This window comes from Puntigrus tetrazona, chromosome 23 (assembly GCF_018831695.1).
Source record: "Puntigrus tetrazona isolate hp1 chromosome 23, ASM1883169v1, whole genome shotgun sequence".
NCBI classification, from domain to species: Eukaryota; Metazoa; Chordata; class Actinopteri; order Cypriniformes; family Cyprinidae; genus Puntigrus; species Puntigrus tetrazona.
Genome location: NC_056721.1, coordinates 10,786,884 through 10,812,347, shown reverse-complemented (window position 1 = coordinate 10,812,347; position 25,464 = coordinate 10,786,884). Strand labels below are relative to the sequence as shown.

The window sequence follows — 25,464 nt, the reverse complement described above, 5'->3', positions numbered from 1 at the left end:
CGGATCTGGAATAAGCCACCAATAGATTACAAAGCAACTTTGTTGGATAGTTAGTTACCAAAATGAATTGCTTGGTGAATCTGCCACCTACAGACAAAATGGCACAATACAGCTTTTATAAGAACAAACGACACATTCACATTCGCTCGCACTGCTAGACTCGCTACATTATATTTAGTACTCACACTGCTAATTTTTCAGCGTGACAACAGACAAAATACATTTAACACTTACAAAAGCAGCAGCTACTTTTGAGCGAAGCTGACTGACTATGACAAAGAAAACGCAGATTATCCAGTTGATGCGTGTAGACGGAATAAAATCTATCGTCTGGTTTTTTTTCCTAAGCGACTAGAGTAGGCCTAATTTGCTAGAATATTTGACAATCTCACACCTCTCCCCGGAGAGAAAGTGGGAGGGAGAAAGAGAGCTAAAGGAGGAGAGAGAATGAAATGAGTTTCCTGAAGAGGAGATACAGCGAATGGGAAAAAAAAAGGCCATAACCGATAATGAACATTCCCCCTCTCCTTAATCTCCTCCACCCCCCCTCTGAGAGCCGGGAGTCTGCAGCCTGCAGGAAGGATGCTGCTAATTTCCTTCTTTATTGAATTGAGCTGGACACACGCGTCCTGCAGGGGCCGACCAGCCTCCTCGCCACATCCTCTGCTCCTCTGCTCTCGCTCCGATGCTCATCCGAGGGCCTCTTTGTTAATTTATTCTGCCTATCTGCGTGCGCTTCTCACTCTTTTCCTTGCCATTTCTGTATCTCAGCACTTAGTTTCCATTTCTCACGCTGCCTTTTTTAATCTGCCTTACACTTTCTGCAAAAAAAAAAAAAAAAAGGTACAAATAAGTCCTTGAACGATGAACGATGAAAGGTGGAGCTTAACTTTCAAAGCATCGTCGGTAGCAAAAAAAATATTTTAATAAACAAAATGTTTAATTTTACACTACTAATTTTTTTTGTTAAAGAAATTACTTTTATCTATTATTCAGTAAATGAAATTGATCAAAATTAAAAAAAAATCATACTGACTGTTTAAAAAAACTTTTCAATATTGATCAGAATTTTTGTGTTTAATAATAAGAACATTAAGACGTTTCTTGAGTAGCAAATCAGCATATTAGAATAATATCTGAATGATCTGAATCTGAAGGAAAATTTAGCTTTAACATCACAGAAATAAATTATAAAATATAAAAATGTTAAAATATAAATATTTTATTTACTGTATTTTTGATCAAATAAATGCAGCCTTGGTGAGAAGACAAAGTTAGATTTTTACAACCCTGTTATTAATATTTTGCATAAAATGTCGAAATGTTGTTCAAAACCCCGATTTGTGACATTTTTGTTGTTGTTTTTAGTAATGAACGTTAAATCAGTATCAAAATTAAATAAAACTCCTAAATTAATCTGCAAAGTTAGCTTAGAACTATAAATGTTATTTTCAGCTATTGTATTTTCACATATAGATGTTTATAAATTTATATTTCCCATTAATTAATTTTTTCCCTTATGATTATGAATTTTTATGCACTAAAAGCAAGCTTCATGCTGTCTATGTTAATGTTATTTTACATAATTCTTATCCTAATCTAACATCTAATCATTATCAAAGCCAAAAACATGACAAATGTAGCTGAAATGCTTCAAAAGGGTAATATGATACAGAACTGTAGCCTATTTTTATTGATATTGCCTCTTGTGCTTTCAGCTCGTCTGCCCACTTCTCCTGTCATGCCCCACCCACAGAGACCAAAACTGCGGTAGGACATTTCACATGCACTTCCTGTCTGCTCCCTGCAATTTTCTCAAAGCAAACGCTCACAAAAAGAGTGAATACGGCGGTACAAGAAAACAAGGCATGGATTCAAAACAGATTCCTGAGCGTCATGAGCTTTTATATTAGGACATTTTATATAAAATACTCTTGGAAGAATTTCACAATATAGAGAGCAAACAACTGCAGTGCAAAGGCAGATTCTATAATAATAGTGAAATCACACTGCGGCATTCGGTCTTGTTTGGCATTCGGACGCAATAACAGGAAAATGGAAACACAATTTGGAGTTAATAGAGATATTTCTGTGTGCTGAAATCGAAAAGACGAGCCTACACTAGCAAGAATTCTGGTCTAGGCCGGTTTATAGTGGTTAGTGATGTATAGGTTAGACTAGTTAAAGAAACAGCATACACCTGTTCAGAGCTAGTCAACACCGGTTATTTTGGAGAAGCTGGTTGACCAATTAAGCTAGGAACCTGGTGTAGTGTCTCCATCTATCTAACGCTGAGTTAAGATCCATTCACACCAAAAGCTATATAAATAACTATAACTACAATACAGTAGAGTCCTCCTCACCAACTGATGTCAATTTGCTGGTAATTATAAGTGTGTGACTGGGCAGATAACAAAAATATGTTCTAAGAATGGTTTGCTAACATTCCCATTCATTCTGAAAACATTATTTCTGAACATTCTCGGAATGTCTCGAAATTTTACACATTTTACAAACCTCACTTTGTTACATTCAACACTCGATTTATCATTTTGTAAAAAAAAATGTAAGGAAACATTATTTATGAATGATCTCTTCTGAAACAGTTGCATTTAAAGAAAAAAATATTTAAGAAATGAAATGTATAATAAAGTTTCTGCGCTAACTTTTAAAAACCTGAAAGAATGAGCATTCATTCGGTTCTGAGAGAGTTTCCATTCAGCTGCAGTTTTTCTATAGCTTTTCTATTGTGGTTATGGTTGGTCAATGTTTTTTTTTTTCCATTCATCCCCCCAAAAAAAAGACTGCGTTATCGTTCCATGTGTCATTATAGTTATAGTCGTGGTCTGAAGATCACGGTTCTCATTGAATAAGAGTGATTTTCAAAACTTTCCCTTCATAGTTATAGTCCTTGGTGAGAATGGGTCTAACAATGGACCAACAATGCTGATCGCAAGCAAGTGTCTGCTAAGCAAACTTTAAAATGAACACATTTCAGCGCGGGTATAAACTGAGGTGTACGTGACTGTGAGAACAGCTCACCTTTCTTCGTTAGACTGGCATTTCAACAGTTTTCTCACACCTCAGCTAATTAGCCAGCTGCTCGGAACACTCTTAATTAGAAGAGAAGTAACTGCCATTCCTTCTAAACGCTACGCCACACAAACTCGCATCCACCCACCCGCCCACAGGTGCCCGACGAATCCATGCTTCTGCATATTATAACCCAGAACATTCTCACAGTGTCCGAAATACCTAGATTAGGGCTTTACCTAGATATTCCTAGATTTTTTACCTCCTCATAAAAATAAATAAATGCGAAGTAAAACACCTCCTGTCAGTGAAGCGCAACGCCCACAATGATTTCTGTGCCATCTGGACGGACTGAAATCAGACTTGCCTGTTTACACGCTGAATATATATGTCGGTCAATAAACGTATATAGATGTTAGAGAAGACTGCTGTACCTGCTCGTTGTTGTTCATGCACTGTAGTTTCTTCTGTTTCAAGTAGGTGGTCGTGAGAGGCATGTTGTAGTCTATGAGGTCGGCCGCCAGTGTAGTCGGTTGATTATTTTCTGAGAGAGCATGAGATATTTACAATGGTTAGAGCGTACCAATATAATTATCACAACAGGATAATTCTACTGTAACAGCTGGTTTATATTTCATATAAATACGGTGTGAATGCTGTAAATGTTATTTCTCTACACAGTCACTAGAGGGCAGTATCTGCCCCACTGTTTTCTGCGGGCACGCTTCTCCCTCAGATTAACGGTGTCAAACAAAGGCCTAGTTATAAAAAAAAAAAAAAAAAACCCATATGCATTCATATTCATTAAGGAATGTGTAGATATTTAAATCCATTCTCCGCCCACAGCTGTTATATTTTCATCCGAAGCAGCTCTGTAATGATGTCCTGTGATTTGTGCGAAAAACCGCTGTGAAAACTTGTGGGAAGATCATGATGATAATGCTTCTGACTTTGACAGTAATAATTTATGATTTGTTTAGTGTCTTTGCATGTAGCTATGCGTGTTTATGCACACAAACTCAATTTTGAAGGAACAGTTCGACTAAAAATAAAAATAGTCATTAATTACTCACCCTCATGTTGTTCCATACCTATAAGAGCTTCATTTGTGTTGGGATCAACACAAGGGTGGGTAATTAAGAACATTTTTGGTGCACTCATATACAGAAGTGCATCAACAGTACGGTCCTCCTTAGTTTCCTGAAGGTGGTCTAAAACATAATTCCCAACTGTTTCCTTTAGATTTCATCAATGTGGAAGCATTTGTAGTCATATAACAGCCTTCTCGTTTTTTGGATTTTATTGGTTTTGAGTTAAAAGAGCCATGAAACAACCCATTACCTGCTGATAATCTCACGCACATATACACACACGGTAATGGATGAGCTGTTTGCTGTGTATTGATCAGCTTCATTTTCTCATTTCATATGGATTTACCACAACAAACTAAAAGAAAAAGAAAAACCTTCAGGATCTAGGCTAGATCACTGCTACGACCAACAATAATGGTTGGTAATTAATGCTATAAAGAGAGGTTTATTACGCTGATGAAGTTGTTCAATAAGGTTTTCACCCGAGACTGCAAAAAAAATCTATATAATAAAATAATAATAATAATAAACAAGCTATGAATTACTGCATCTAATAATTAGCTCCGCCCATAAAATAACCATTGCATTCTTTTCAAAACAGTGCTTACTATGGAAATAATTTACTTTAAAAAATATATAGAATTGTGAACTGAATGTAATGTTCTCAAACACTTAATTTACAATTAAATTAAAATGCATTATAGTTTAGTGTTTAATTTAAATCAAATACAGAATTTTAACCCTTCATATAAACGTCATACTTCATACATCTTTATATGTAATTTCAGAATTACTTCCACTGCACATTCCAACTTATGTAATTGGAATTTGTATATTATCTATTTCAACATATTTGTAACCATTTTGTAAATATACTGTATTAAGCGTTACGTTTTAAAACAAATGCTTAAACTAAATCTCTGAAAACACACTACCGTTAAAAATGAAAACTACTTTAAATGCGCCTTTGCGTACTACCTTTAGTTTAATCAAAGAACAAAGCGAGAGGATGCTGAACTAAACAAAAACCAATAATTAGCTTATATTTAGCTATTACACTGTGCATCTGTCAGCTGAAGAAAGAGTTAGGAAAAAGATGTGCTGATGTGTTTTCACCACATCCTCAACAAGTGCTACTAATATCACTTCTTCTGTATCTATATCTATATATAAATTACGCATGAAACGGCAAGGCAGCAGAAGATATGTGGATAAAAGAGCCAATATCAACCACAGCCCGAATGTCAATTAAAGACAAGCGGGTGTACGGTAATTAATTACTCTGAATAATTCAGCACTGAACTTTCGTACGGCCGGCTGGAGGGGGGAGGTCTGTGCACCCCCATGGGCAAGAAGCCAATTAGCTGCTCTTTTTATGAGCAACACCCAACCTAAGCCCAACGTTGACACAACGCTTTGACAGCTCAGGCCTGGGAGGTGTTGCCTATCTGTTTATCTCAGTGAGCGGGACGTTTGAGGGCAGTTCTTCTGATTGGCATCCCGCACTGCTGGGGTCAGACTGACTGGGGATCGCAGTTTCTCCAAAATGACAAAAAAACTGAGTTTTATCCATTTTTTTCCATCCCAGTGAAAATTTCCCAATCAGATTCGTCCCCCAGTGGATTCCACCCACAATCCCTCTATCCCTCTGTAGAAATAATCTAGTTTCAGAGGCATTTTCTTTGTTAAAAGGCCTGTAATTGGGCTAATTGCAGTGTGTAGTGAGGCTAGCAGGACACTCCAGTGACTGCAGCCTAATCAGAGGGTGTTGAGATCTATGTGTGTGTGTGTGTGTGTGTGTGTGTGTGTGTGGAGGAGGTGTGGTCAGAGGGGGTTTCATTAGCTTCGGGCTGGCACGACGGGGGGAGCTCGTTACAGGGTGGGCAGGGGACAAAAGGGACGAGAGGGGGTTTCCTTAACAAAGACAATGAGTTATCCAACGAAGCATTATGAGTTTGAATATGTATAAATATTGTATATGTGAATGAAGAGTTTCTAGCTTGTGCTTTTTAAGTTAGCAAACTTTAATACGTAAAGCCATAAACCTACTTATCTGAAGTGATCCAGGTCTGTGTGTGTGTGATACCTTTGAACTCTGCTCCGCTGGGGCTGATGTGCATCCTCTTCTGACATTCTCCACAGCTCATCAGAAAACGGGTCACCGCTTCTCTGGGCAGGAACGCGTACGTCTCCGCAATCTGACACACAAACACACACCTTGTTTCACTTTTTTAACACTCACTGATCCTACAAGATCCAAACTATAAAGTGTTACAGAAATCAAGGCAGGAAGTGCCTTTGTGCTCAATATGTGAAATATTTTCAAGATGTAAATATTTTCAAGATGGGATTTATTATTTTTTGTTTGCATTTGTGGGTATTTGATTTGGACAAAGACTTATTTAGCTGCTAATACTTGAAAATGAAAAAATCTTAGTTGCAAAATTTTCATCTAAGATTTGCAGGAAATGTGAACAAGTAATAATTTAGCTGTTATTACTTAAATGTTAAATAATAATGATTACTTATACAGTCTACGGTTTAGATGAGTTATTAAACCATTACTTGTGATGTGATATTGGTGAAAAAAAACTTTAAAAATGTTAACTTGCATTATTATTAATTACATGTTTATGTAAACTTATCAACCTTTTCCCTCATCTTACGTCTATCATAGGTGCAGAGTAACAATGTTTTATTTTCATTGTGAGCAAACAGCTGTTGTGAGGCAGTAACAGCAAACAGAAGAGATGATTAGTTTGAAGACGGGGTGTGAATGCTCGGATGTTTTATTACAATACTGTCATCAAGACCAGGACTAATAATCCCAGGGGGACTATCATATTGATATCTTTACATTCAAAGACCTGACCTTCCCTCACAAACACACACACACACACCTCCTTCTCACTTTCTACTGTACGTCTATATGAAGGATGAAATAATTAACTGTGTGAGAGTGCTCATGACTGTCCTTGTCAAAACATTTCTTTGTATGCCACACACACACACAGTGAGATTCAAAATCATGGCCTGTCCACAAACGTATGTAGCTAGAGTGATGGTGACATCTGGAATTCATATTTTTCCCTCCATATATATATATATATATATACACACACATATCTTTTTTTTACGTTAAGCCTCTTCCTTTGCATCCGTTTAGTTTCTCCCTCCTCCACCTTTATGCCATTAAACTGGACAAAGAAACAGAGAAAGTACACCCCCACATTGAAAGTCCCTTGTGTCTCTAATCTCCCATGAGGCTGTAACAAACAAGCATGGGCGGCCATGGAACCACAGCTGGAGGGTATAGCATGTACACGTGTGCACTGCGAAGGCAGAAGCTGAACTAAACACACAAACCCCACTGCTGCAGTGATACAGCAGTCAGAAAACCTGAGCTTTCTCCTTTACAGCACCCTGATTCCTCCCGGAGATCCTAAGAGGAGCAGGCACGCAAATCCTGATGCCCAGGGAAAAGCTCTGCTCAAGGCCCTGCCCTCCCCTTATACACCAACAGCTGTCAGGCACGATGGGAACAAGGAACAGTGTAGAGGACACAATATGTGCATGTGTATAAAACATATCACAGAAATTACTAATACAACAAAACCAAAAACAAGCTTATTAATGCTTTTATTAGTAATACCTTGTAAGTAAAAGATACTGATTGTAAATGCACATGAGAGCAAATATGTACTTTTGTAACTGTCCAAGAGAGGGCAGCAGCACTGGACCTCGGGACCTCAGCACAACTCCAGACCAGGTGAGAGCGGCCCATGTCACTCTCACTTCCCATGTTTCCATGACAGCACATGTGTGATACTGAGTTCTAAAGATGTTTACCGCAGACCTAAATATATCTTCTAAATATAAGCTGATCCTCATCTCTGCCTACAACAATGCAGAGAATGAAAGAAACGCAGACTGTAAGAAAGACAGAAAGAAAGTAGAAGATTTACAATTAAAAAGCGAAAAGAAAAAAGAAAGCTAGAAAAGACAAAAAAAAACAAACAACTATGAAACGAAATTCAGGAATAAAAAATGAAATGCAACATGTGAACAAAAAATGCACAAACAATCACTTGAGGAAGAAATACAGAAAGAAAAATGAAATGCAGGGAAAAATGCAAAACGAAAAGACGTTTAGAAAGAAAAAAAAAAAATCGGACTGAATTAAAAATGCAAAAATCAATACATTAAAAAATGCAAAAAGAATGAAATGTATCAACGAAAATGGAATGCCATAAATCAATAGAATGCATAAAGAAAGGAACGAGTGAGGGAAATGCATGAAGAAAGGAGGAAATGCAAAAATAAAAGCACAAATGCATTAAGAAAAGAAAAAAAAAAAGAAAAGTAGTAGTTCTATATAGCATCCAGCTTTCATTTACTAGGTAATGTTGGCGTATTCTCACTGATTCACCCAAAATTCAGAGAGGCCAGCAATTCACTGCTACAAATCACACCAAACAACACACAGCAGGAGCCGCTCGCTTCTGTTCATGAGAATCACAGAGGAAATAAATCAAACTGACAGAGTAAGGGACACTTTAAGTGACAGACAGATACAGCCGGTCAAAAAATGGCCACACGTTGTATTAAATCTAAACTATACGAGTCCATGGACATCAAAGTTTGATCAGAGACTATGAGAAAAAAAGTTCCTTGTTTTCCTCACCGCTTTATATGTTTTCTTCTGTCCGGCGTGTTTGGGTGCTTTGGCTGGGTCGGAGCTGATCTCCACGTGCATGGCATAGATGATGTCATAGAAGTCCTCCACCACAGCGACCCTCTTCAGTGAAGAGCTCTCCGGCCCCAAACCACCGTCCACACACTGAAATCATACAAAGTAAACTTAGCTCATATACTCAGGCAACATCACACGTGCAAAAATGTTGCTATACTTTTTATTATACCACTGAGTTATCAACAGACACATTCCAATACAGAATTGTGATATTCTACTCAAAATAGAAAATATACTCAAACAGAAAAGAGTTTGTCTGAGCTGCAAATCAACAGTGTTGTGGTAATATGATTAGAGATGCCTATTTTATCTTTTGAAACATATTTCCTTTGTAAAATGATTTTTAGTTTGTTAAACAGATTTTAATTAATTATTTACCCATTTTCACATTAAAAGTAGTTATACAGTTATATTTTGGTAACAAAAACCTTTGGTAGTATAAGGAACAACTCTCGCTATTAAATATTAATTAGCATGCCTGTTTTAACCTTGCCTGGATTAATTGCCTGTTTATTAGTACTTATAAAGCATATATTCTGCATGACCATATTCTATATCCCTAAATCCTAAACTACCTTACTCCTACTTCATACAAATTTGCATAACCTCACTCATACGGTTTTGTACGATCTGTCTAAAACCCCAATAAAAGGGTAGGTTTAGGGGCGGTGTTAGGTGTAGGTAGCAAAAATCATATGAATTCAGAGTGAGGTCATACGTATTAGCCACCTCATAAAATACGTATGAATTGCCGCATGATCTGTCTGGCTTCAGAATCACAGATTCTGAACATCCTGGAAGTATTATCCAAATAAGAATTTTAATCTGAAAATGTAATCTGAACAAGTAAATTTCATGTCTGCCACTTTTGTTCTGACCAACCAAGAAAAAAATAAAGTAACAATAAACTACATTACAAATAGTAATTAAATCTAACAATCACTTAGCTCATATAACATCAAGCCATGCAATTTATTGTTATTGTTATACTTTATTCTCAAAATGTTAATGTTGACATCACGCATTCACTGTAAATTAGCATTACCTGTAGACTACTGGTGACTATGGGTGAATCTCCATTCTGGATTGCAATCTGCCATAAAAAATTATGAATTTAACTATTCCAGCTGCTGTCAGACTATTAATGATCTGCCACCTGCAGCATCCTCACATGTGAAATAGCCCATTAGCCAGGACTCCTGGCTTTGATTTGAATCATTTTTAACCAAAAAAAGTGTTATAGACTGCAGCTTTAAGTTTTCTGGGTAAAAGATTCCAGGATTTTTGATTCAGTGGGAACCAATGGTTTGAAGGTTCAAGCTGCAGCTTTAATGCAGTTTCAAAGGGCTTTACATGATCCCAGCCAAAAAAATAATAGTCTTATCAAGCAAAATGATCAGCAATTTTCAAAAAAAGAAAAAGAAAACATGTACACTTTTAACCACAAATGCTTGTCTTTGAAGTTTTGAAGCTGCATTCATTTTGACCTTCAACTCATTGGTCCCCAGAAGTCCACTATATGGAGAAAAATCCTGGAATAGTTTCCCTCAAAAGCCTTAATTTCTTTTCAATATGGCCCCAAAAAAATGCACGGACATCTTGGATGACATGTAGGTTAGTACATTTTTAATTCAAGAGTGAACTAAACCTTTAAAAAGGCTAGCTAAAACGAATTCTGCAGTACAGAGAAACTACAAAAGCTCTGATTCTCAGAGGGACTGAGGGCTGAAAGAGGAATTCTGGGGAGACTCTCACCTCTCCCATAAGAGGAGCAGGGCTGGAGAGACAAGATATTTTCCTCAAGGGTACAGAGTCTGATCGTGGCAAAAACAGACGGCAGACACAATGCACTCAAAATAACCACAAAACAAACATCTGAGCGGATCAAATCAGTAATCAAACAGCATCACTGCTCGGTATCAGATCAGATGGGTGAGGTGTATGGGTTTAGTCATTTTAATTTAATACATATAGTCATGTCATAGCCTTTTGTGTATTAAAGGTGCAGTATGTATGATTGACAGCTAGTGGTTGAAATGGGTACAAGTACACGTATGACTGCATATATGGCCCCTTAATACTTTAAAATTAAAATAAAAACATATTTCATATATTCTGTTTATTTTATGCAGCATCAGGTTTAGAGAAATAAATGGTAGTTTGGGGAACCAGTTCCCATCAGAGGGCTAGCCTCATTACCATGGTAACCGCTGCTGGCCTCTTGGGTAGGTGCGTGGGGCAGCAGGGTCATGTGACACACGGACAACCTCCAAGTCAAAGTTGGACTAGCTAACTCAAATCACCATCCGCATCTTCTATTCCTCTCATCGCCCGCGTCACATGCAGTGATGCTCTTCGCCTCCACCACATCCCCCACTCAGTCCCCTCCACCACCCGGTACAGGGCCACGGGGTTACCATGGCAGCAGGGGTGTACGGGCAAAACAGCATTTCAGCATTTCACTGTTAATGATAACTTATATGGTATAAGAATAGTTCTACGCTAAACATTAAAAACTATGTGTTCTGACACGCGGCGAGCCTCTGCAGTAATGTGTGACACGCGCTCACACATGTTTACTGCTGGATTCCACTCCACTACATTAACTTCAGGAGATAGGACACGTGTGCCAGGCTCTGCCAATGTGTGTGTGGTAGAAATTCATGCTGCTGTAGCATGATGCTGCCCGGCCTTCAACCCCCCCCACCCCCCTTTTCTCAGCGTTGCGGGGCACATCAGCGGCCTGGGACGATAGTGCGTGTGACAGCAGCAGCCCAACCACACGCGCCAATGTGGGACACGGGAGGGAGGGGGTCAGCGCGGCACCTTCAGGCGCAGCAGACAGGACACTCGCGCATGCCCGTACTAACACACAGGGCGCACCTCAAGGCATTGAGGGTAGGACAGAGAAAGATCCCCCTTCCCCCACCGCCTGCACGGGGTCAAAGTCACCGAACCCTGAGAGGGTAAAAGCAGGCTGTCCTGCAAAACAAGCTCACAGCTCGAAATTAGCATTTTCTTTGTGCCCCTGCAACATGGCATCACATGCATGGATGTAAATCAAGTGATTTTATTGCATCGAAAATAAATATAGACCAAAACCTAGGTGGGCTGTGCATCATACTTAGTGCAAAATCAGGTTTCTGTGTACTGAGATGCCTTCATCTGGAAGATTTTTTTTGAAGGCAGCATAAATGCATCCTTCAATGTCTGTGATATCCCACAATCCTGTGCAGCATTTGGTTAGAAGAACAAAAATGATGATGGAATGGTTGAAGATTTTAAATTAGTAAATAGCAAATTAAATAAAAATAAATACTGTTGTTATTTATATATCTGCTTCTGACTGGGTCAAAAAACAAGGAAAGGGTACAAATATTTCAAGTATATGGTTTTGCTGACATCAAAAGACATAAGGTGTGGTCATATTGATCACCACTAAATTGGATAAAACCTAGTCACTTCAGTAGAAATCTGGGTGATTGGGAAAAACCCAATCCACATATATTTCATTCAGTATCAAGTTGGTGATCAACAGAAAGCTGTTTAGTTTGAAAGTGCTTTACATATTCTACTGCCAACTGACAATGGACTTTTGCTTAAATTTCACCACTGTGACCACACTGTTCAAAAGAAATGAAAGCAGCTACAGAAAATTTCTTCAGTATCATGACATATATCCAAGTGAAACTAAATATCAGACAATAAATATCACTGGGGACCCATGTTATATATGTAACACTAGCCTAAATTGAAAAAATAACAAAATAGAATAAATAAATAAAAATAAATAAAGCTCACTTGAAGACAAGTGAACAGTCATGGTTTAAATAATAAACTACTTACAAGCTATATGGCAAAAAAAAGATACAGTAAAAGAAATAAGAAATGCTATACACTGTATAAACACTACATATCCTTCACTCTGTAAATTACATATATTTTTTGTTTGTATATATATTTATATATAGTTGCAAAAGTGATTCAATTAAAAGCAGCAAGAGATTTTTTTTGCTGTTTGATTCACATGAATGACAGAAAGGAGGAATATTAGACTGCCGTCACTTTAAAAGCTTTCCAGATCTAATATGCTGTTAGACGTATGTTTTCTTTCTCAGCTGTTTGCTTTCACTTGCAAAGACGGGCATTTTGACACATACAAGTATGTGTATTTAACCATTTAAGGCCTAAAAAAAAAAAAAACAACAAATAAACATATATGCATGAATAAATAATTTATGATGAGACCAATGACAGTTCATCTAAAATGTTACCCACAATGCATCAATTTTATATTGTTAGGCAGTTTGAACATTTCCATGCTGTTTTTGTGCACTTTTTGTAGCTAGGCCATTGCTCAGTTTCCATTAACAGACCGGGCAGGAGGGCACCATTTCCAACACAGTGAAAAACTGGCCGAAATGAGCAGATTAGCAAAACGAGCGAGGGGAATTATTCCTTCACTCCACCTGCACCTCTATAAGCGGATGCTTGTGCTGTTTTTAAACCCTCACACTTTTTCTATCTCCCCATTCCCTCAATGTCTCACATACCCCCCTCCACGAACACCTCTAACCCAGAACCTCACTGTCTTTCTCCCTCACTCCATCTCTCCTCTGCTCTTCCAGGCCCCTCGTTCCTTCCAGCAGCACCGGATAATTACAGCTTTCCCTCTTTCGCTTTTAATCTCTCCCTCAACACTCTCTCCTTTCTGCTACTCTGTTTCTCTCTTGCTTCCACTCCCAGGTCCCGGACCAAACAGCCCTGTTGCTAGGAGACAAGCTGGGTCGGAGCAGGAGCGGCGGCGATGGCAGCTCCCCCACGTCTCCGCCTCTCTGGAAACAAGGGATGGAGGGATGGTGGAAGAGTTCAGTGGAGGGGAGAAGCCCTTCAGACATGTGTGCTCAGCCAAAAGGAAGAGACAGACACCGACCCCCCACCGACATGCAGACATCCAAACAAACAATAATGTCAAAAATGCGCAAAGAACTTGCACACCTGCACAACATGCCGAGCTCCGCACGGCGAATTTAAAAGCTGCTGATAGCGACACAAACATTTACGGTATTGAAATATGGCAGACGGGGGACCTGGCTGGACCTGTCTGTCCTAATTTTCAACAACGGGTCTATACCCTCTCCAGGACGAGCGCTTTATGTTTTGGCACACATCCAGAGGGCAGAATTGCTTCTCGACTAACTATATAGTTACCAGAAACCAGAATAAAAAAACGAGAGCGAACGTGCGACATGGGGGGGGGCGTGAAGAGGGTTTTATCTTGAGCGGAGAGATGGACAGGATCGAGTGGGAGTGAAATGAGTTTGACTGGGTTAGTGCTAATTGTGACAGGCGGTCACAGTTTATGGGCTAATCTTGGCAAATGGCTGCGTAGATAAACAAACTGATGGCTAAATGATGGAGTCTGTGTGCGTTCACGAGCCTAACAAGAGAGCAAGAGGGGAAGATCGCACATGTACTCGCTCGTTCCAAAACCTTGTGAGCGTCCCACAGAGGCAGCACTTTTTAAGCCGTCGCTGGCAGACTCCTAACATGAAGACTGTTCCAAAAAGTAGCAAACTTGATTCTGCAGTCTCCTAAGATACTTCCGTTTGGCCAAATATTAAGGCAGCATCATTTTTCTTTTTAAGTTATTAATACTTTTTCCATTAATCAAGGTTGCATTATCATTTATAATGTAACTAAATGTTTTGCAGCTTCACATTGGTCAATACTGCACATTTATGAAGTCAAAGTGCAACAAACTTGAATCATCAGAGTATCATGAGAAGTTATAAACTGGTTAATTTCTATTGACATAACAGTATTTTGGCCACAGTGTTTCACAATACAAAGGCAAATGTGGTGTCACGCTTAGAATGATTTCTGAAGAATCATGTGACACCATAAACTGCTGAAAAGTCATTACAGGAATTAAGTTTTGAACAACAGTGCAGAAGAAATCATTTTATTATTCTTTTGAAATAATCTCATGATGCATGTGGTGTGTTCGCATTAGCAAAAAGGTCCATTGTTTATTGTCAATATTAATTAGCTATAAATCAAAGCCAATTTCAAACCAAAAAGCTTTCTGTATGGGGAACTTTTTCAGATTCACAGTAACATACAAAATTTTTGGATTCCTTTTGGAATGCCGGATTTAACCTATGAAATTTCAACAAAAAAAATAAATAAATGTGACTGCACCTTTAAAAGACACCTGCACATGTAGGCTACATAGACATTGGGGCATCTCACTGGCTTTTAGATCCACTACTGTATCTCTTGATCTGCCCTCCTTATGCCGGTGTCGTCTTTCTTCCAGGTAAAGTGTGTGATTAGTTTGTGCATTTACGTTATATGTTTTCGGAGCATTAACTCGGGGCATGAGCTGTGCTTGTGTGTTGAAATAAGATTGGACACACACTTGGGGTTGCACATCTCCATTAGGATTTAGAGGGGCCTCAAACGCACACACCTGAGTGAATGCATATGCAGAGTGAATGATAATGCACTGCAAATGACAGTGTAGCGATAAGGCGCACTGTAACTCTGAGCCGGGAGCCAATTAAAACATTGTTAATTTATCCTGCTCTAGAGCACCGAGACTCTTCACCATGGCAACCGCAAGAATGCAGGGAGACCAGAATACGCAGCCACTCACCTCACAGGCTGTCCTGCAGTCACTACAGTGTGCAGCCGCAGTGAGATGCTGACAGTGGAAATGAAGATGAGTGACTGCTTGTATTCTGTTAGCTCTTGTATTCTCGGCAGTGATGCAGCTGCGAATCAAAAACCAGGCCAGATAAGCAGCCAGCATTCAAGCTGTTGTGGATTATTACCGTTGATTAACATAAGCATTTTATTTTCTACCAAAAGCCATGTCAGTGTACTAAGTGCACCATAATTTGCTACCTGGTCTCACGACATAAACGTACCTGGTTGCAATTTTTCAGCGAGACACAAAATAAGTACCTACACGTACATATTACTGCAGTTTCCAAAAGAAATTAACACTAGAGGCTGTAAAACTCAGACATCTTTTATTCCTGTGTAACTACAGTTCGACAAAACAGTTCAAATCTGCGTGAAAGGAAGATGAAATGGCGAGGTTCCATCATCAAATGCGTTTTTTATACCGGTTTTGCATTTGTTAACACTATCGGGTAGGTTTAGGTCCAGATTTGATTAACTTTTTTGATCACTTTTTAACATTTCAATTCTGAACCACTGCAATACATACCTATAATAAAAAAAAAATCAACTTCACGTATTGAGCGTGAAGTTTTTGCACCACTCACTTCATTAATTTGAAAATTCTGGGCAAATAACATATTTGTTGTATATATAACAACATAAAAATATTTAGAGGTTAAGTATGTTGTCTTTGCACCAAACAGACATTTTTCGATTATATATATATCCTACATAATAAAGCCACTTCATGAGACAAAAAGTCACACTGATATAAACTTGCAAATTTATTTCCTGAAGTGTGACGCTGTGATCTCACATTGTGCTATTATTTTTAATTTTAAACTTTATCTCACAATTACCTTTTTTTTCCAGAGGTGGAACTTGGTTATTTAACGTCCAAACCAAATGTACACCCTTCAGCTTAATCGGCTTCAGTTTCATTGTTCTCCACTTTGAAAATATCTGCAGCATCAGCAATGAAAAACTCTGAAGATCAGTTACTAGAAGCGCACAAAAGTGCACGCTGTTCTCTACATTATCACTGCATCAGTTATTTCTGAGCACGGTACCTCCAGTAGTTTCAGTCGCATAATATTAATCTCCTTCTAGTTAACAGGAAAATTAGACTTATTTCATTTCTCTGTTCACGGGTGATAAATGAAACTAATCATTTTGGCCTGTCATTAGCCCCCTCCAGCTCTGTCTGTGTGTGTGTGTGTGTGTGTGTGTGTGTGTTTCTGTTAGACTTCCAGGGTGGTGGAACGACACTTCCTCTTTTCTCTAATTCATAAATAATCACTCTCTGGGTTCTGTATCAGTCCTCATGGCTGCACAGCTGAATCTACAGCCACAGATACGGCTGGCCTCCTGGGGAAAACCAAATTATAGACCGTCCTCCGAATGAAAGGCACGGTTTTGTGTGAAGACAAGAACCTTGTGAATACCCCATGAATATTCAAGACGAGTCACTATTTGCAGGTATCAAAAGTAGCTTCACACTGACTTTATTAAAATCAATTAGTTCCACTATGATAGAGTGGGACGCAGCGCTCTCTTCTAATCTCTCATTCCACACACAGCCACAGTGTCAATGTCATGAGATTGGTTTATTAGCGGTGCATGCTGAAGCTGAACTTCCAGTCTGGTCTTGAGTACTTCTTTAGCAGGTCAGACTGAGAGACTAGCAGCTAAAACCAGCTGAATATCAGCATGGAAAGGCTTTATTCTTTAGTCTTTTATTCTTTATTAATTTTGTGTTTTTATTCAAGAAACCGTTGTTATTTTTGTTATCTTTGCATACAAAAAGTATTCTCGTAACTTCATAAAATTATGGGTGAACCACCGATGTAACATGGATTATTTTAACAATGTCCTTACTACCTTTGTGGGTCTTAAGTACGGTTGTTGCACTGCTGTCTATGCAAGGTCAGAAAGCTCTTGCAATTCATACTAAAATATCTTAATCTGTGTTCAAAAAATTTACAAAGGGCTTACAAATAGAAATGGTTCCCAGGGTGGAATACTTATGAATTAGACGATAAACGTATATCTCATTGCGATTCAGAAAGAGAGCCTGCCCACACACGCTTTTGATTGGCTTTGATATTTGCTTGATTCTCTCACGTTGCATTGGTGTGGACACCCAAATTTCTTGTTGTTCTACTTAGGACACACTTTTAGGTTTGGAATGACATGAGGGCGAGCAAATAATTTTTTGGGGGTGAACTAAGATACTAATCCGTACCTTTCAGCAGTACATAAGATACTGATAAGTACCTTTGATAAGGTACCACCCCACTGACATCTTTTGTACCTTACTACCCTGTCGACAGCCTAAACGCTTTAAAAACAATGCTCTACCGTCACCCTAACACGAGCAAACACCACTGGCATTTTCTTCAAATACAGTTTGCTGAATTGTGTGACATTCTGTTACCTGTAGGAGCTCTTAATGAAGTCCCGCAGAGAAGAGGACATAGTGTGTGTACACTAGAGAACACACTAACCACTAGCTGCCCTGCAAACATGCGCGTGGCCCCTTCTGCAGCAGCACAGCACTCTCTGTTCCAATGCATTCGTCTTTTTATCAGCTTCTGCCCTCTCCTCTCATCCCCCTCCTTCCCTCCCTGTTCCTCTGCTCCTGTTAGCCTGAACACTCACTACCACAATTACCGCTGGAGCTACATCTACAGCTGCTCAACTAGCAGAGGGGGGTCAGGACCGCTGCGTGTGTGCGCCAGTGGTAATCTGAGGGAAAGAGGAGAGGACGGCAAGAGAGAGAGATGTTTTCTCTCGTCGTTGTGAAGCTGAATAAACCGAGAGCCCTTGATGAGCAGCCAGTGGATGTGACAAACTCTTGCTCTTTACTTGCTCTGAATGATTAACCACTCAGATCATTGTCCTTATACAACACCTAAACCAACCAACACACACACACACAGGCACTAATCTTACCAGCTGCTCCCCTACACCTGCTTTTTGTGTGCGTGTGTGTCTGTGTGTGTATATGTGTGAGTGTGTGCAAGAGATATTTGAGCCGCGGGTAACAGCGACTGGGGGGTAGGGGGTGTTTCAAGGTAGATCGTCTTTGGTGTCCACATGAAAGAGAAAGAGCTGCACTGAAGTTTGCTTTATTTTTGACAAAGACGCTCAAGTTTGGCAAATTAGCAGATCAGTTAAAGCTTTCTCTTATGAGTCTTGCATGTTGATTCTTAGGTAAATTTTGGCCAGTGAGATAAGAAGGGAATTGTTTTTGTGTTATGACTGATATGTGATAAATGGCAGACAATAAAATGACAATTTTCTGTAAATATAAGTAAAATCAGTAATTGTAGATGTTACAAGTGAATTTAGGCATCACAAAATTATAATATATAGCATGAAAAATGAATTGAATTTATTTGTTAAGGAATACAATTAACAGTGTTGAGGGTTGTTACTGTTAACTAGCACCAATACCATTAAAACACTTTTAAATAAAATTAAGCTGAAATAAAATATATATAATAAAATATTATATATATATATATATATATATAAAATATATATATATATATATAATAAAATATATATATATATATATATAATATTATATATATATATAAAATATTATATATATATATAAAATTATATATATATATTATATATATATATATATATATATATATATATATATATATATATATATATATATATATATATAAAATATTATATATATATATTAGTATAAAATAGTAACTAAAATAAAAGAAAAACACCAAAAAAGAACACTGCCAGTAATTAAATTATTAGATTAGCTTTAGATGAATGAAGAAAACAAATAGAGATGTAAAAATTAAATAGAGCAAATTAACACAAACAATTAAATATACGGATTCATTATACTAATAAATAAAAAACAATCACCAGCAAGAACTGATATATTATTTAAAAAATATATATTTTTAGACATTAGGACAATATTTTTATTTTCAAAACAACTAATCAGGATGCAAATGAATAGAAAGGAACAAAGGGGTCCTTGAGAAGCTCATGGCAAAACATGATAAAAAAAACCCATCCCTAATCAGAAATAACAAACACGTCACAGCTCACTGACCGTCCAGACGAACACTGCAAAAACAACTGCAGGGGTATGCCCCGTGATGATGTCAACCATCGCAAGCATGTTCTCTTCTTTACACCTGCACATGGCTGACCACAAACACAAACACCCATCAAACACTCCCACCAAGTGTGTGTGCCGAGGGAGGGGCCTTTAGTAATACAGAATAATTTAGCTCAGCGTTTGGGGCTCCTTTAGGGCACTGAGATGAATGGACTGATAAAACAGGCCGTCCCAGTTGAGATGCTCCCTTAGGCAGAGCGGAGGCTAGACTACACACATACACACAACTGAGGACAGAGTGAGCTACATTTTTCACATATTTGAGCTAGTGAGCTTGCAGCTTTAATTGAACGTGATGCAATAAACTGCAGCGCACCACAAAAAAAATACAAATAAATAAAATAGCACAAATAGTCTTTCTGTACTCACAAATACATTCACAAACTCCAGTCTGATTTGTTCTAAGAGCTCATTCTTTTAAGTGAATCAAAACCATACAATGTTAAATTAACTAATCTGAAACATTCAGCATTACAATTATAGCCCGATATGTATCCAGATATATATATATAAACACACACACACACACACACACAGAAACTAATATAGTGTGATACAGAGTGAAGAGCCAGGATAAATCATATATATATATATATATATATATATATATATATATATATACATATGGCTCTTCCAAACTATGTAATGCTGGTGGATAGTGGCCATTATTTTGAAGCTTCGTAAATTGGATATATCCACAAATACTGCAACATAAAACTGACTTATAAGGCTTCCGGCTTCTTAGATGACTTCTGACTTAAGAAAGTGAGCTATTTACATCATAATTTAGAATTATGATATTTCATTGATAATTATGATAATTATTACAATTTAGAAGTAGAAATATTTTTGTTACAAAAACCCATCGATCTGCTTCAGAGCACATGTGAGTATAGGTTAGATTTCCGTCGTAGTGCTTCTGGATATATAGCTTCAAAATAATGGCCACTACCTATGAGCATTAGTGAGTTTGGAAGAGCCAGGACACTTTTTTTTACAAACTGTGTTTGTCTGAAAGAAGAAAGTCATATACACCTAGGGTGAGTAAAATATGGGGTCATTTTCATTTTTGGGTGAACTATTCCTTTAAGATGGCAGTTGCCAAAACTTAAAGTAAACGAGTCCTTTATGAGGCTGTGACAAGTGAATCCTGATTCCTGAAACAAGTGAGTCTTACAGGCCATGGACAATGAGTCTGAATAATTTACAAACATTTCTGTGTATAATTTACAAGCATTCAGTCATGTTTACCCAAATACTTTTAGGGCCAATGTATTAGACGGTTTCATCTTCTCTTCAGATTCTCACTTCCTCGTCCTAGCCCACCCCGCAAAATTAAAGAAGCTTTCGGACAAAATAAGCTAAAAAGAGTGAGCAGTGTTCTTCTGCAACAGTTGAGAGAGAGAGAGAAAGGGGAGGAAAGAGAGGAACGTTAGGGGCTATTAATAGTGTCCACAGACGCTGGTGTCAACTGCATGTGATGGCTGTGTGACTGTTTCCTCCAGCCACCTCTTTCTCCCTCTCTCAACATCGTTTCTTCTTTCTCCCTCTCCTGAAATCCCCTCCGCTTTCCCTTGCTCCATCTCATGGTCATGTTTCTGTCCTATGTTTGCATCAAAAAAAAATTCCCTCCGTCTTTAATTCCGAATGGATGTCATCCTCGCGTAGCTCTCCTTCACTTTTCCTCCATTATAAAGTAGTGGTCCGGGTCATTTAAGTCGGATGACCCCTTTACATGTGTGAACGATGTCTGCTGTGTTCACACTATTTTAAGCTGTGTGTTTTGATGAGTAATACAGTAAGCGTCTGAGAGAAAACAGTTTGCCAGTCATAACGACAGACTGATCATTATCTTCATACTGAGCTGTAGATCAATCCACTCTAGCGTCAAAACTACTATTACGCAAAATTACACCAATGAGGAGGTAAACAGTAGCTTTCCCTTAAAACTGATTTTACTGTTCACCCACGGTGTAACACCACGTCATTATTTACTCACCCTTGTGTTGTTTCAAACCCCTGGGCTGTTGATGGGGTTTTTTTTTTTTCTAGGGAACACAAAAGTGGAACTTTGGCAGGAACTTTTGAAATAACTCTTCTTTATCTGAACAATTTACAACAGCATGAGGCTGTGAAGCTCCAAGAAGGACAAAAAAAACACACCATGAAAACGAGCAAAAAGAATCATAAAAGCATTATAAAAGTAATATTTGTAATATTTTACATTTGCTTTATTTTTATATAACTAATTATGATTTTATTTAATTTTAGTCATTATGTTAAGAGCATATTACAGTATTATTATTTTTATATAGTTGCTTAGCTTTATTCAATTAAGTTTTAGCCAATTTAGTTCAACTTATTTCAATTAATTGCCAAGGTAACGTTTTTACCTTACATTTTTAAAGTGTGTTTCTCATCTAGTATTTTTTACCGTACCGTAGTTTTCTGTGAAGAACAGACTACAATTTTCATCCCCATTCATTTATGTTTAGAATTCATATAGAAACCAAAAACATTCAGAGGATTTTTATATGGACTGCTTTCATGGTGTTTTTATTTCATTTTATTATTTTTTTTCCATTTAATTGTTTTGTTTAGGAGTAAAATGGAAACAGTTCCACAACGTTAAAATTTTCCGTTAACATTGAATTAAGAGAACTATGGAGAATTATGATTTCTGTTAGGTTGGAATTTAAATTACGAGTAAAAGATTCAGTAACCAGGATCCTGCGTCACCGTGCCCATTACAACACAGTCCCTGCACCGCTAATCGAATGGTGAGGGAATCATTTTCTCTCCGTTTTTCCTTTTCCCGACAATTAGCCCCCCTGAGTGAACTGAATGGGAGGCTCGTCTCAAAGAAAGCAGAACACATGCATACCCAAAGCAAGAGAGAGTGAGTGAAAATAGTATTTGAATAGGACAAATCTGGGGCAGCCTCTTCATTATGAGGGTACACGGAGCGCGGAGGGTGCATCCATCTTAACTTCTCCATCATACCACTTTCCTTTCCTTTATCACTGAAACGGTCACAAGATGAATCTTCACGTGGGCTCCTCATTATTTGATTTGTTCTGTTGAGAGCTGACCCGCTCCCCTCGTCTCTGCTTCTCTCTCTCCCTATCGCTCGCGTACAAACACACGTGCCACGCACCACCATATTCTCTCACCATGCTACACAGGTGAACCAAACGGGCAGGTGTGTTCGGGTTTAGCCGATCATTATAACAGAGTCAACGACTTGAAAACCTGAAGCTCAGAAAAAGACATTATGAAGATTAATCATTTGAGCAAGAAAATGCGTCATTCTTATCAAAGACATGCATCCTTTCTGTGTGGTCTCCATACATAAATGTAGAAAGCAAATATCATTTTACTTGACATAGACGCTTTTTGCTAATGGTAAAATGCAAATGAGAGAGAAATGCACAAATAGGGTGAACATTCACAGATTTGGACGAAAAGGTCCAAATTATATAAATCCTCACAGATTCCCGCTTATTTGCCAGTAGTTACAAACTGCAGCGATAGAACCCAAATAATACCAAACAGACACATGTGGACTTTTTTTGTTTTCATGTTGCATTTTTCAAAAAACACTTATAGCAAGAGTTTGATGCATTCGTTTTAATAATCTCAGGTTTAACCGTGGAACGTACCAAATACTTTTCATGCACTTCTAATACACTCGCATACATTCAAAGTAAAAAAAAAAACATCAATAATTTTTCCCATGTTAACTCCATTTGACCCAAGCCGAATGTACTTCTACATAAACTGTTAGAGTGTGTTATTCTTTTAAAGGCACTCATGAGGGTCAAATGGTGTTCTCTTGGTTGTCTGGTTTTCTTGTCACATGACAACAGAAAAAGGCTTCTTGCATGCTGGTTGCGCTACGCCAACAAAATGTATATTATTATTTGAAAATAAAAAGACACAATATAATTAATGTTGCGGTAAACAGTTTTTGCCATCATGTTTAAAGTTTTTATCAAACTTGTTTTTTCTTCAAGCCCCCCAAAAATACCTTTCAGAAATTGAAAAGCATTCAAAAAACGAACAGTGTTATAGTGAGGTCTATTCAAATGATTGCTTCTATAAATATCATATATATATATATATATATATATATATATATATATATATATATATATATATATATATATATATATATATAACTAGTAGGCTGTGCCATCTTAAATATACCTTTTAAAATACATTTGATTCGTTAGCTCTACATTTCACTAATATCCTGAAACTAGTGTTCACGGCCAGCGACTGGTAGTGATAAGAGAAAGAGCTTCCGGACAATCGGTTCCCGTGGATACCGGGCGGAGTGGCACACGAACAAGTGGTTACCAGAGACCCGAGAGAGACACGAGCTCAACTACAGACACACGACCCTAAACAACATGCCCTGGCCGCGAGACTCGCAAACCTGCGCGCCATTGTGCCCGTGGCTCTCAATTTGCATAGGCAAATATTAGGCATTTGATTAGCAGACTGAGGGGGAAAAAAGAGCACCCATACTAACCGTTGCCTTGATGGGGACGTACAGGATCGGTCGGTCCGCTGCCCCGTTCTCGTTCGGCTTGCCGTCGGTGTTGCCCACCTGGAAACCTTTGGATTTCACCCAGAACTTAAATTTGGCGTTGATGTGGTTGCTCTCGATATAGACGCCTTCCGAGTCGTCGCTCTGTAAGAGGGTCTGCAGGATTTTGCTGTATTTTCGCCGGGTGACGGTCTTTGTTTTGCCGGAGTCTCCGTAAGTGCGGAGGCACCACTCCTGAAAATCACCAAACATCTCCGCCTCGGACGCGGCGGGGCTCCGGCTCCTTCTCGTTAAATCCACCCGTTTTTTGGTTGACATGGCTTTGTCGGTCCTCCTCCGGCACGAAAGAGGCTTCCGAGACGCGCTGGATGTGCGGATAAAGCTGTTAGTTTTACCGCGAACGCCGATGAAAATGTTCTTCTGATCGCGTTCTGCGCAAACACGCGACTTATCGCCGGTGTATTCGTCTATCCTCGCACCTGTTAACGGAGCCGTTTCTTCTGTCCCACAGGATGGCAAACAAATGACAGTCCCGCGTCTCCTGTTGAGGAACTGAAAGAGGGGCCGTCCTACAAACGGTTTTCGCCCACCTGTAAGCTGAAGGCTAATTAAACCAATCCGTCCCTCGCCCAAATGCCCCACACGCAAAGATTAGACTGTGTTAATACGCGTAGGAGCCCAAGAACTGCTCGCAAAGAGAAGCGAGCGATGGGTGATGAACTGCTGCTGCTGCTGCTGCTGCACCTGGAATCGCTCGCCACCTGTTAGAATGAGCGACGCTCCGCGCGCCCGTCCACGCGGAGAACGGGATTGTGCGTGTAACGTGAGATACGAGGTACACTAATTGACCCACGAGGCGGTAGGATGGATGGATGGGTTTGAGCGGCGTCCCATGCGCGGTGGGACAGTCCAGATCCAGGAAGTGCTCGCGTTCAGATAATCTAAATCAACACAAAGCAGACGGGCGTCCCACAGAAACCAGTTGTTGACCCGGAGGTCGCTGTTGGTTTGCATGCTGTTTGTTTTATATTTAGTTCATTGCTTTTTTTTTATTTGTTTTTAATTTGCTAGTTCTAGGCTAAACGTAATTTAAGGTGCATTTATTTTGTTGAAATGAATTATTTTTTAACAATAAATAATACTTTTAGAAACGTGAATGAGCATGGCGTAA

The 25,464-nt window shown here is 38.6% G+C and overlaps 1 protein-coding gene across 2 annotated transcripts in view; it reads right to left on the bottom strand.

Annotated features, from left to right (window-relative positions):
- The window catches only part of nol4lb (nucleolar protein 4-like b), an 83,868-nt gene extending 58,404 nt beyond the window's left edge, over positions 1 to 25,464 (bottom strand). For both annotated transcript variants that reach the window (XM_043225170.1, XM_043225171.1), the window contains exons 1-4: positions 24,276 to 25,464; positions 8,809 to 8,964; positions 6,211 to 6,322; positions 3,468 to 3,577 (exon numbers count right to left, since the gene is read on the bottom strand). In XM_043225170.1, coding sequence (XP_043081105.1) covers positions 3,468 to 3,577; positions 6,211 to 6,322; positions 8,809 to 8,964; positions 24,276 to 24,611 — 714 coding nt within the window. In that variant the 5' untranslated portion in view covers positions 24,612 to 25,464. The remainder of the gene's footprint in view (positions 1 to 3,467; positions 3,578 to 6,210; positions 6,323 to 8,808; positions 8,965 to 24,275) is intronic.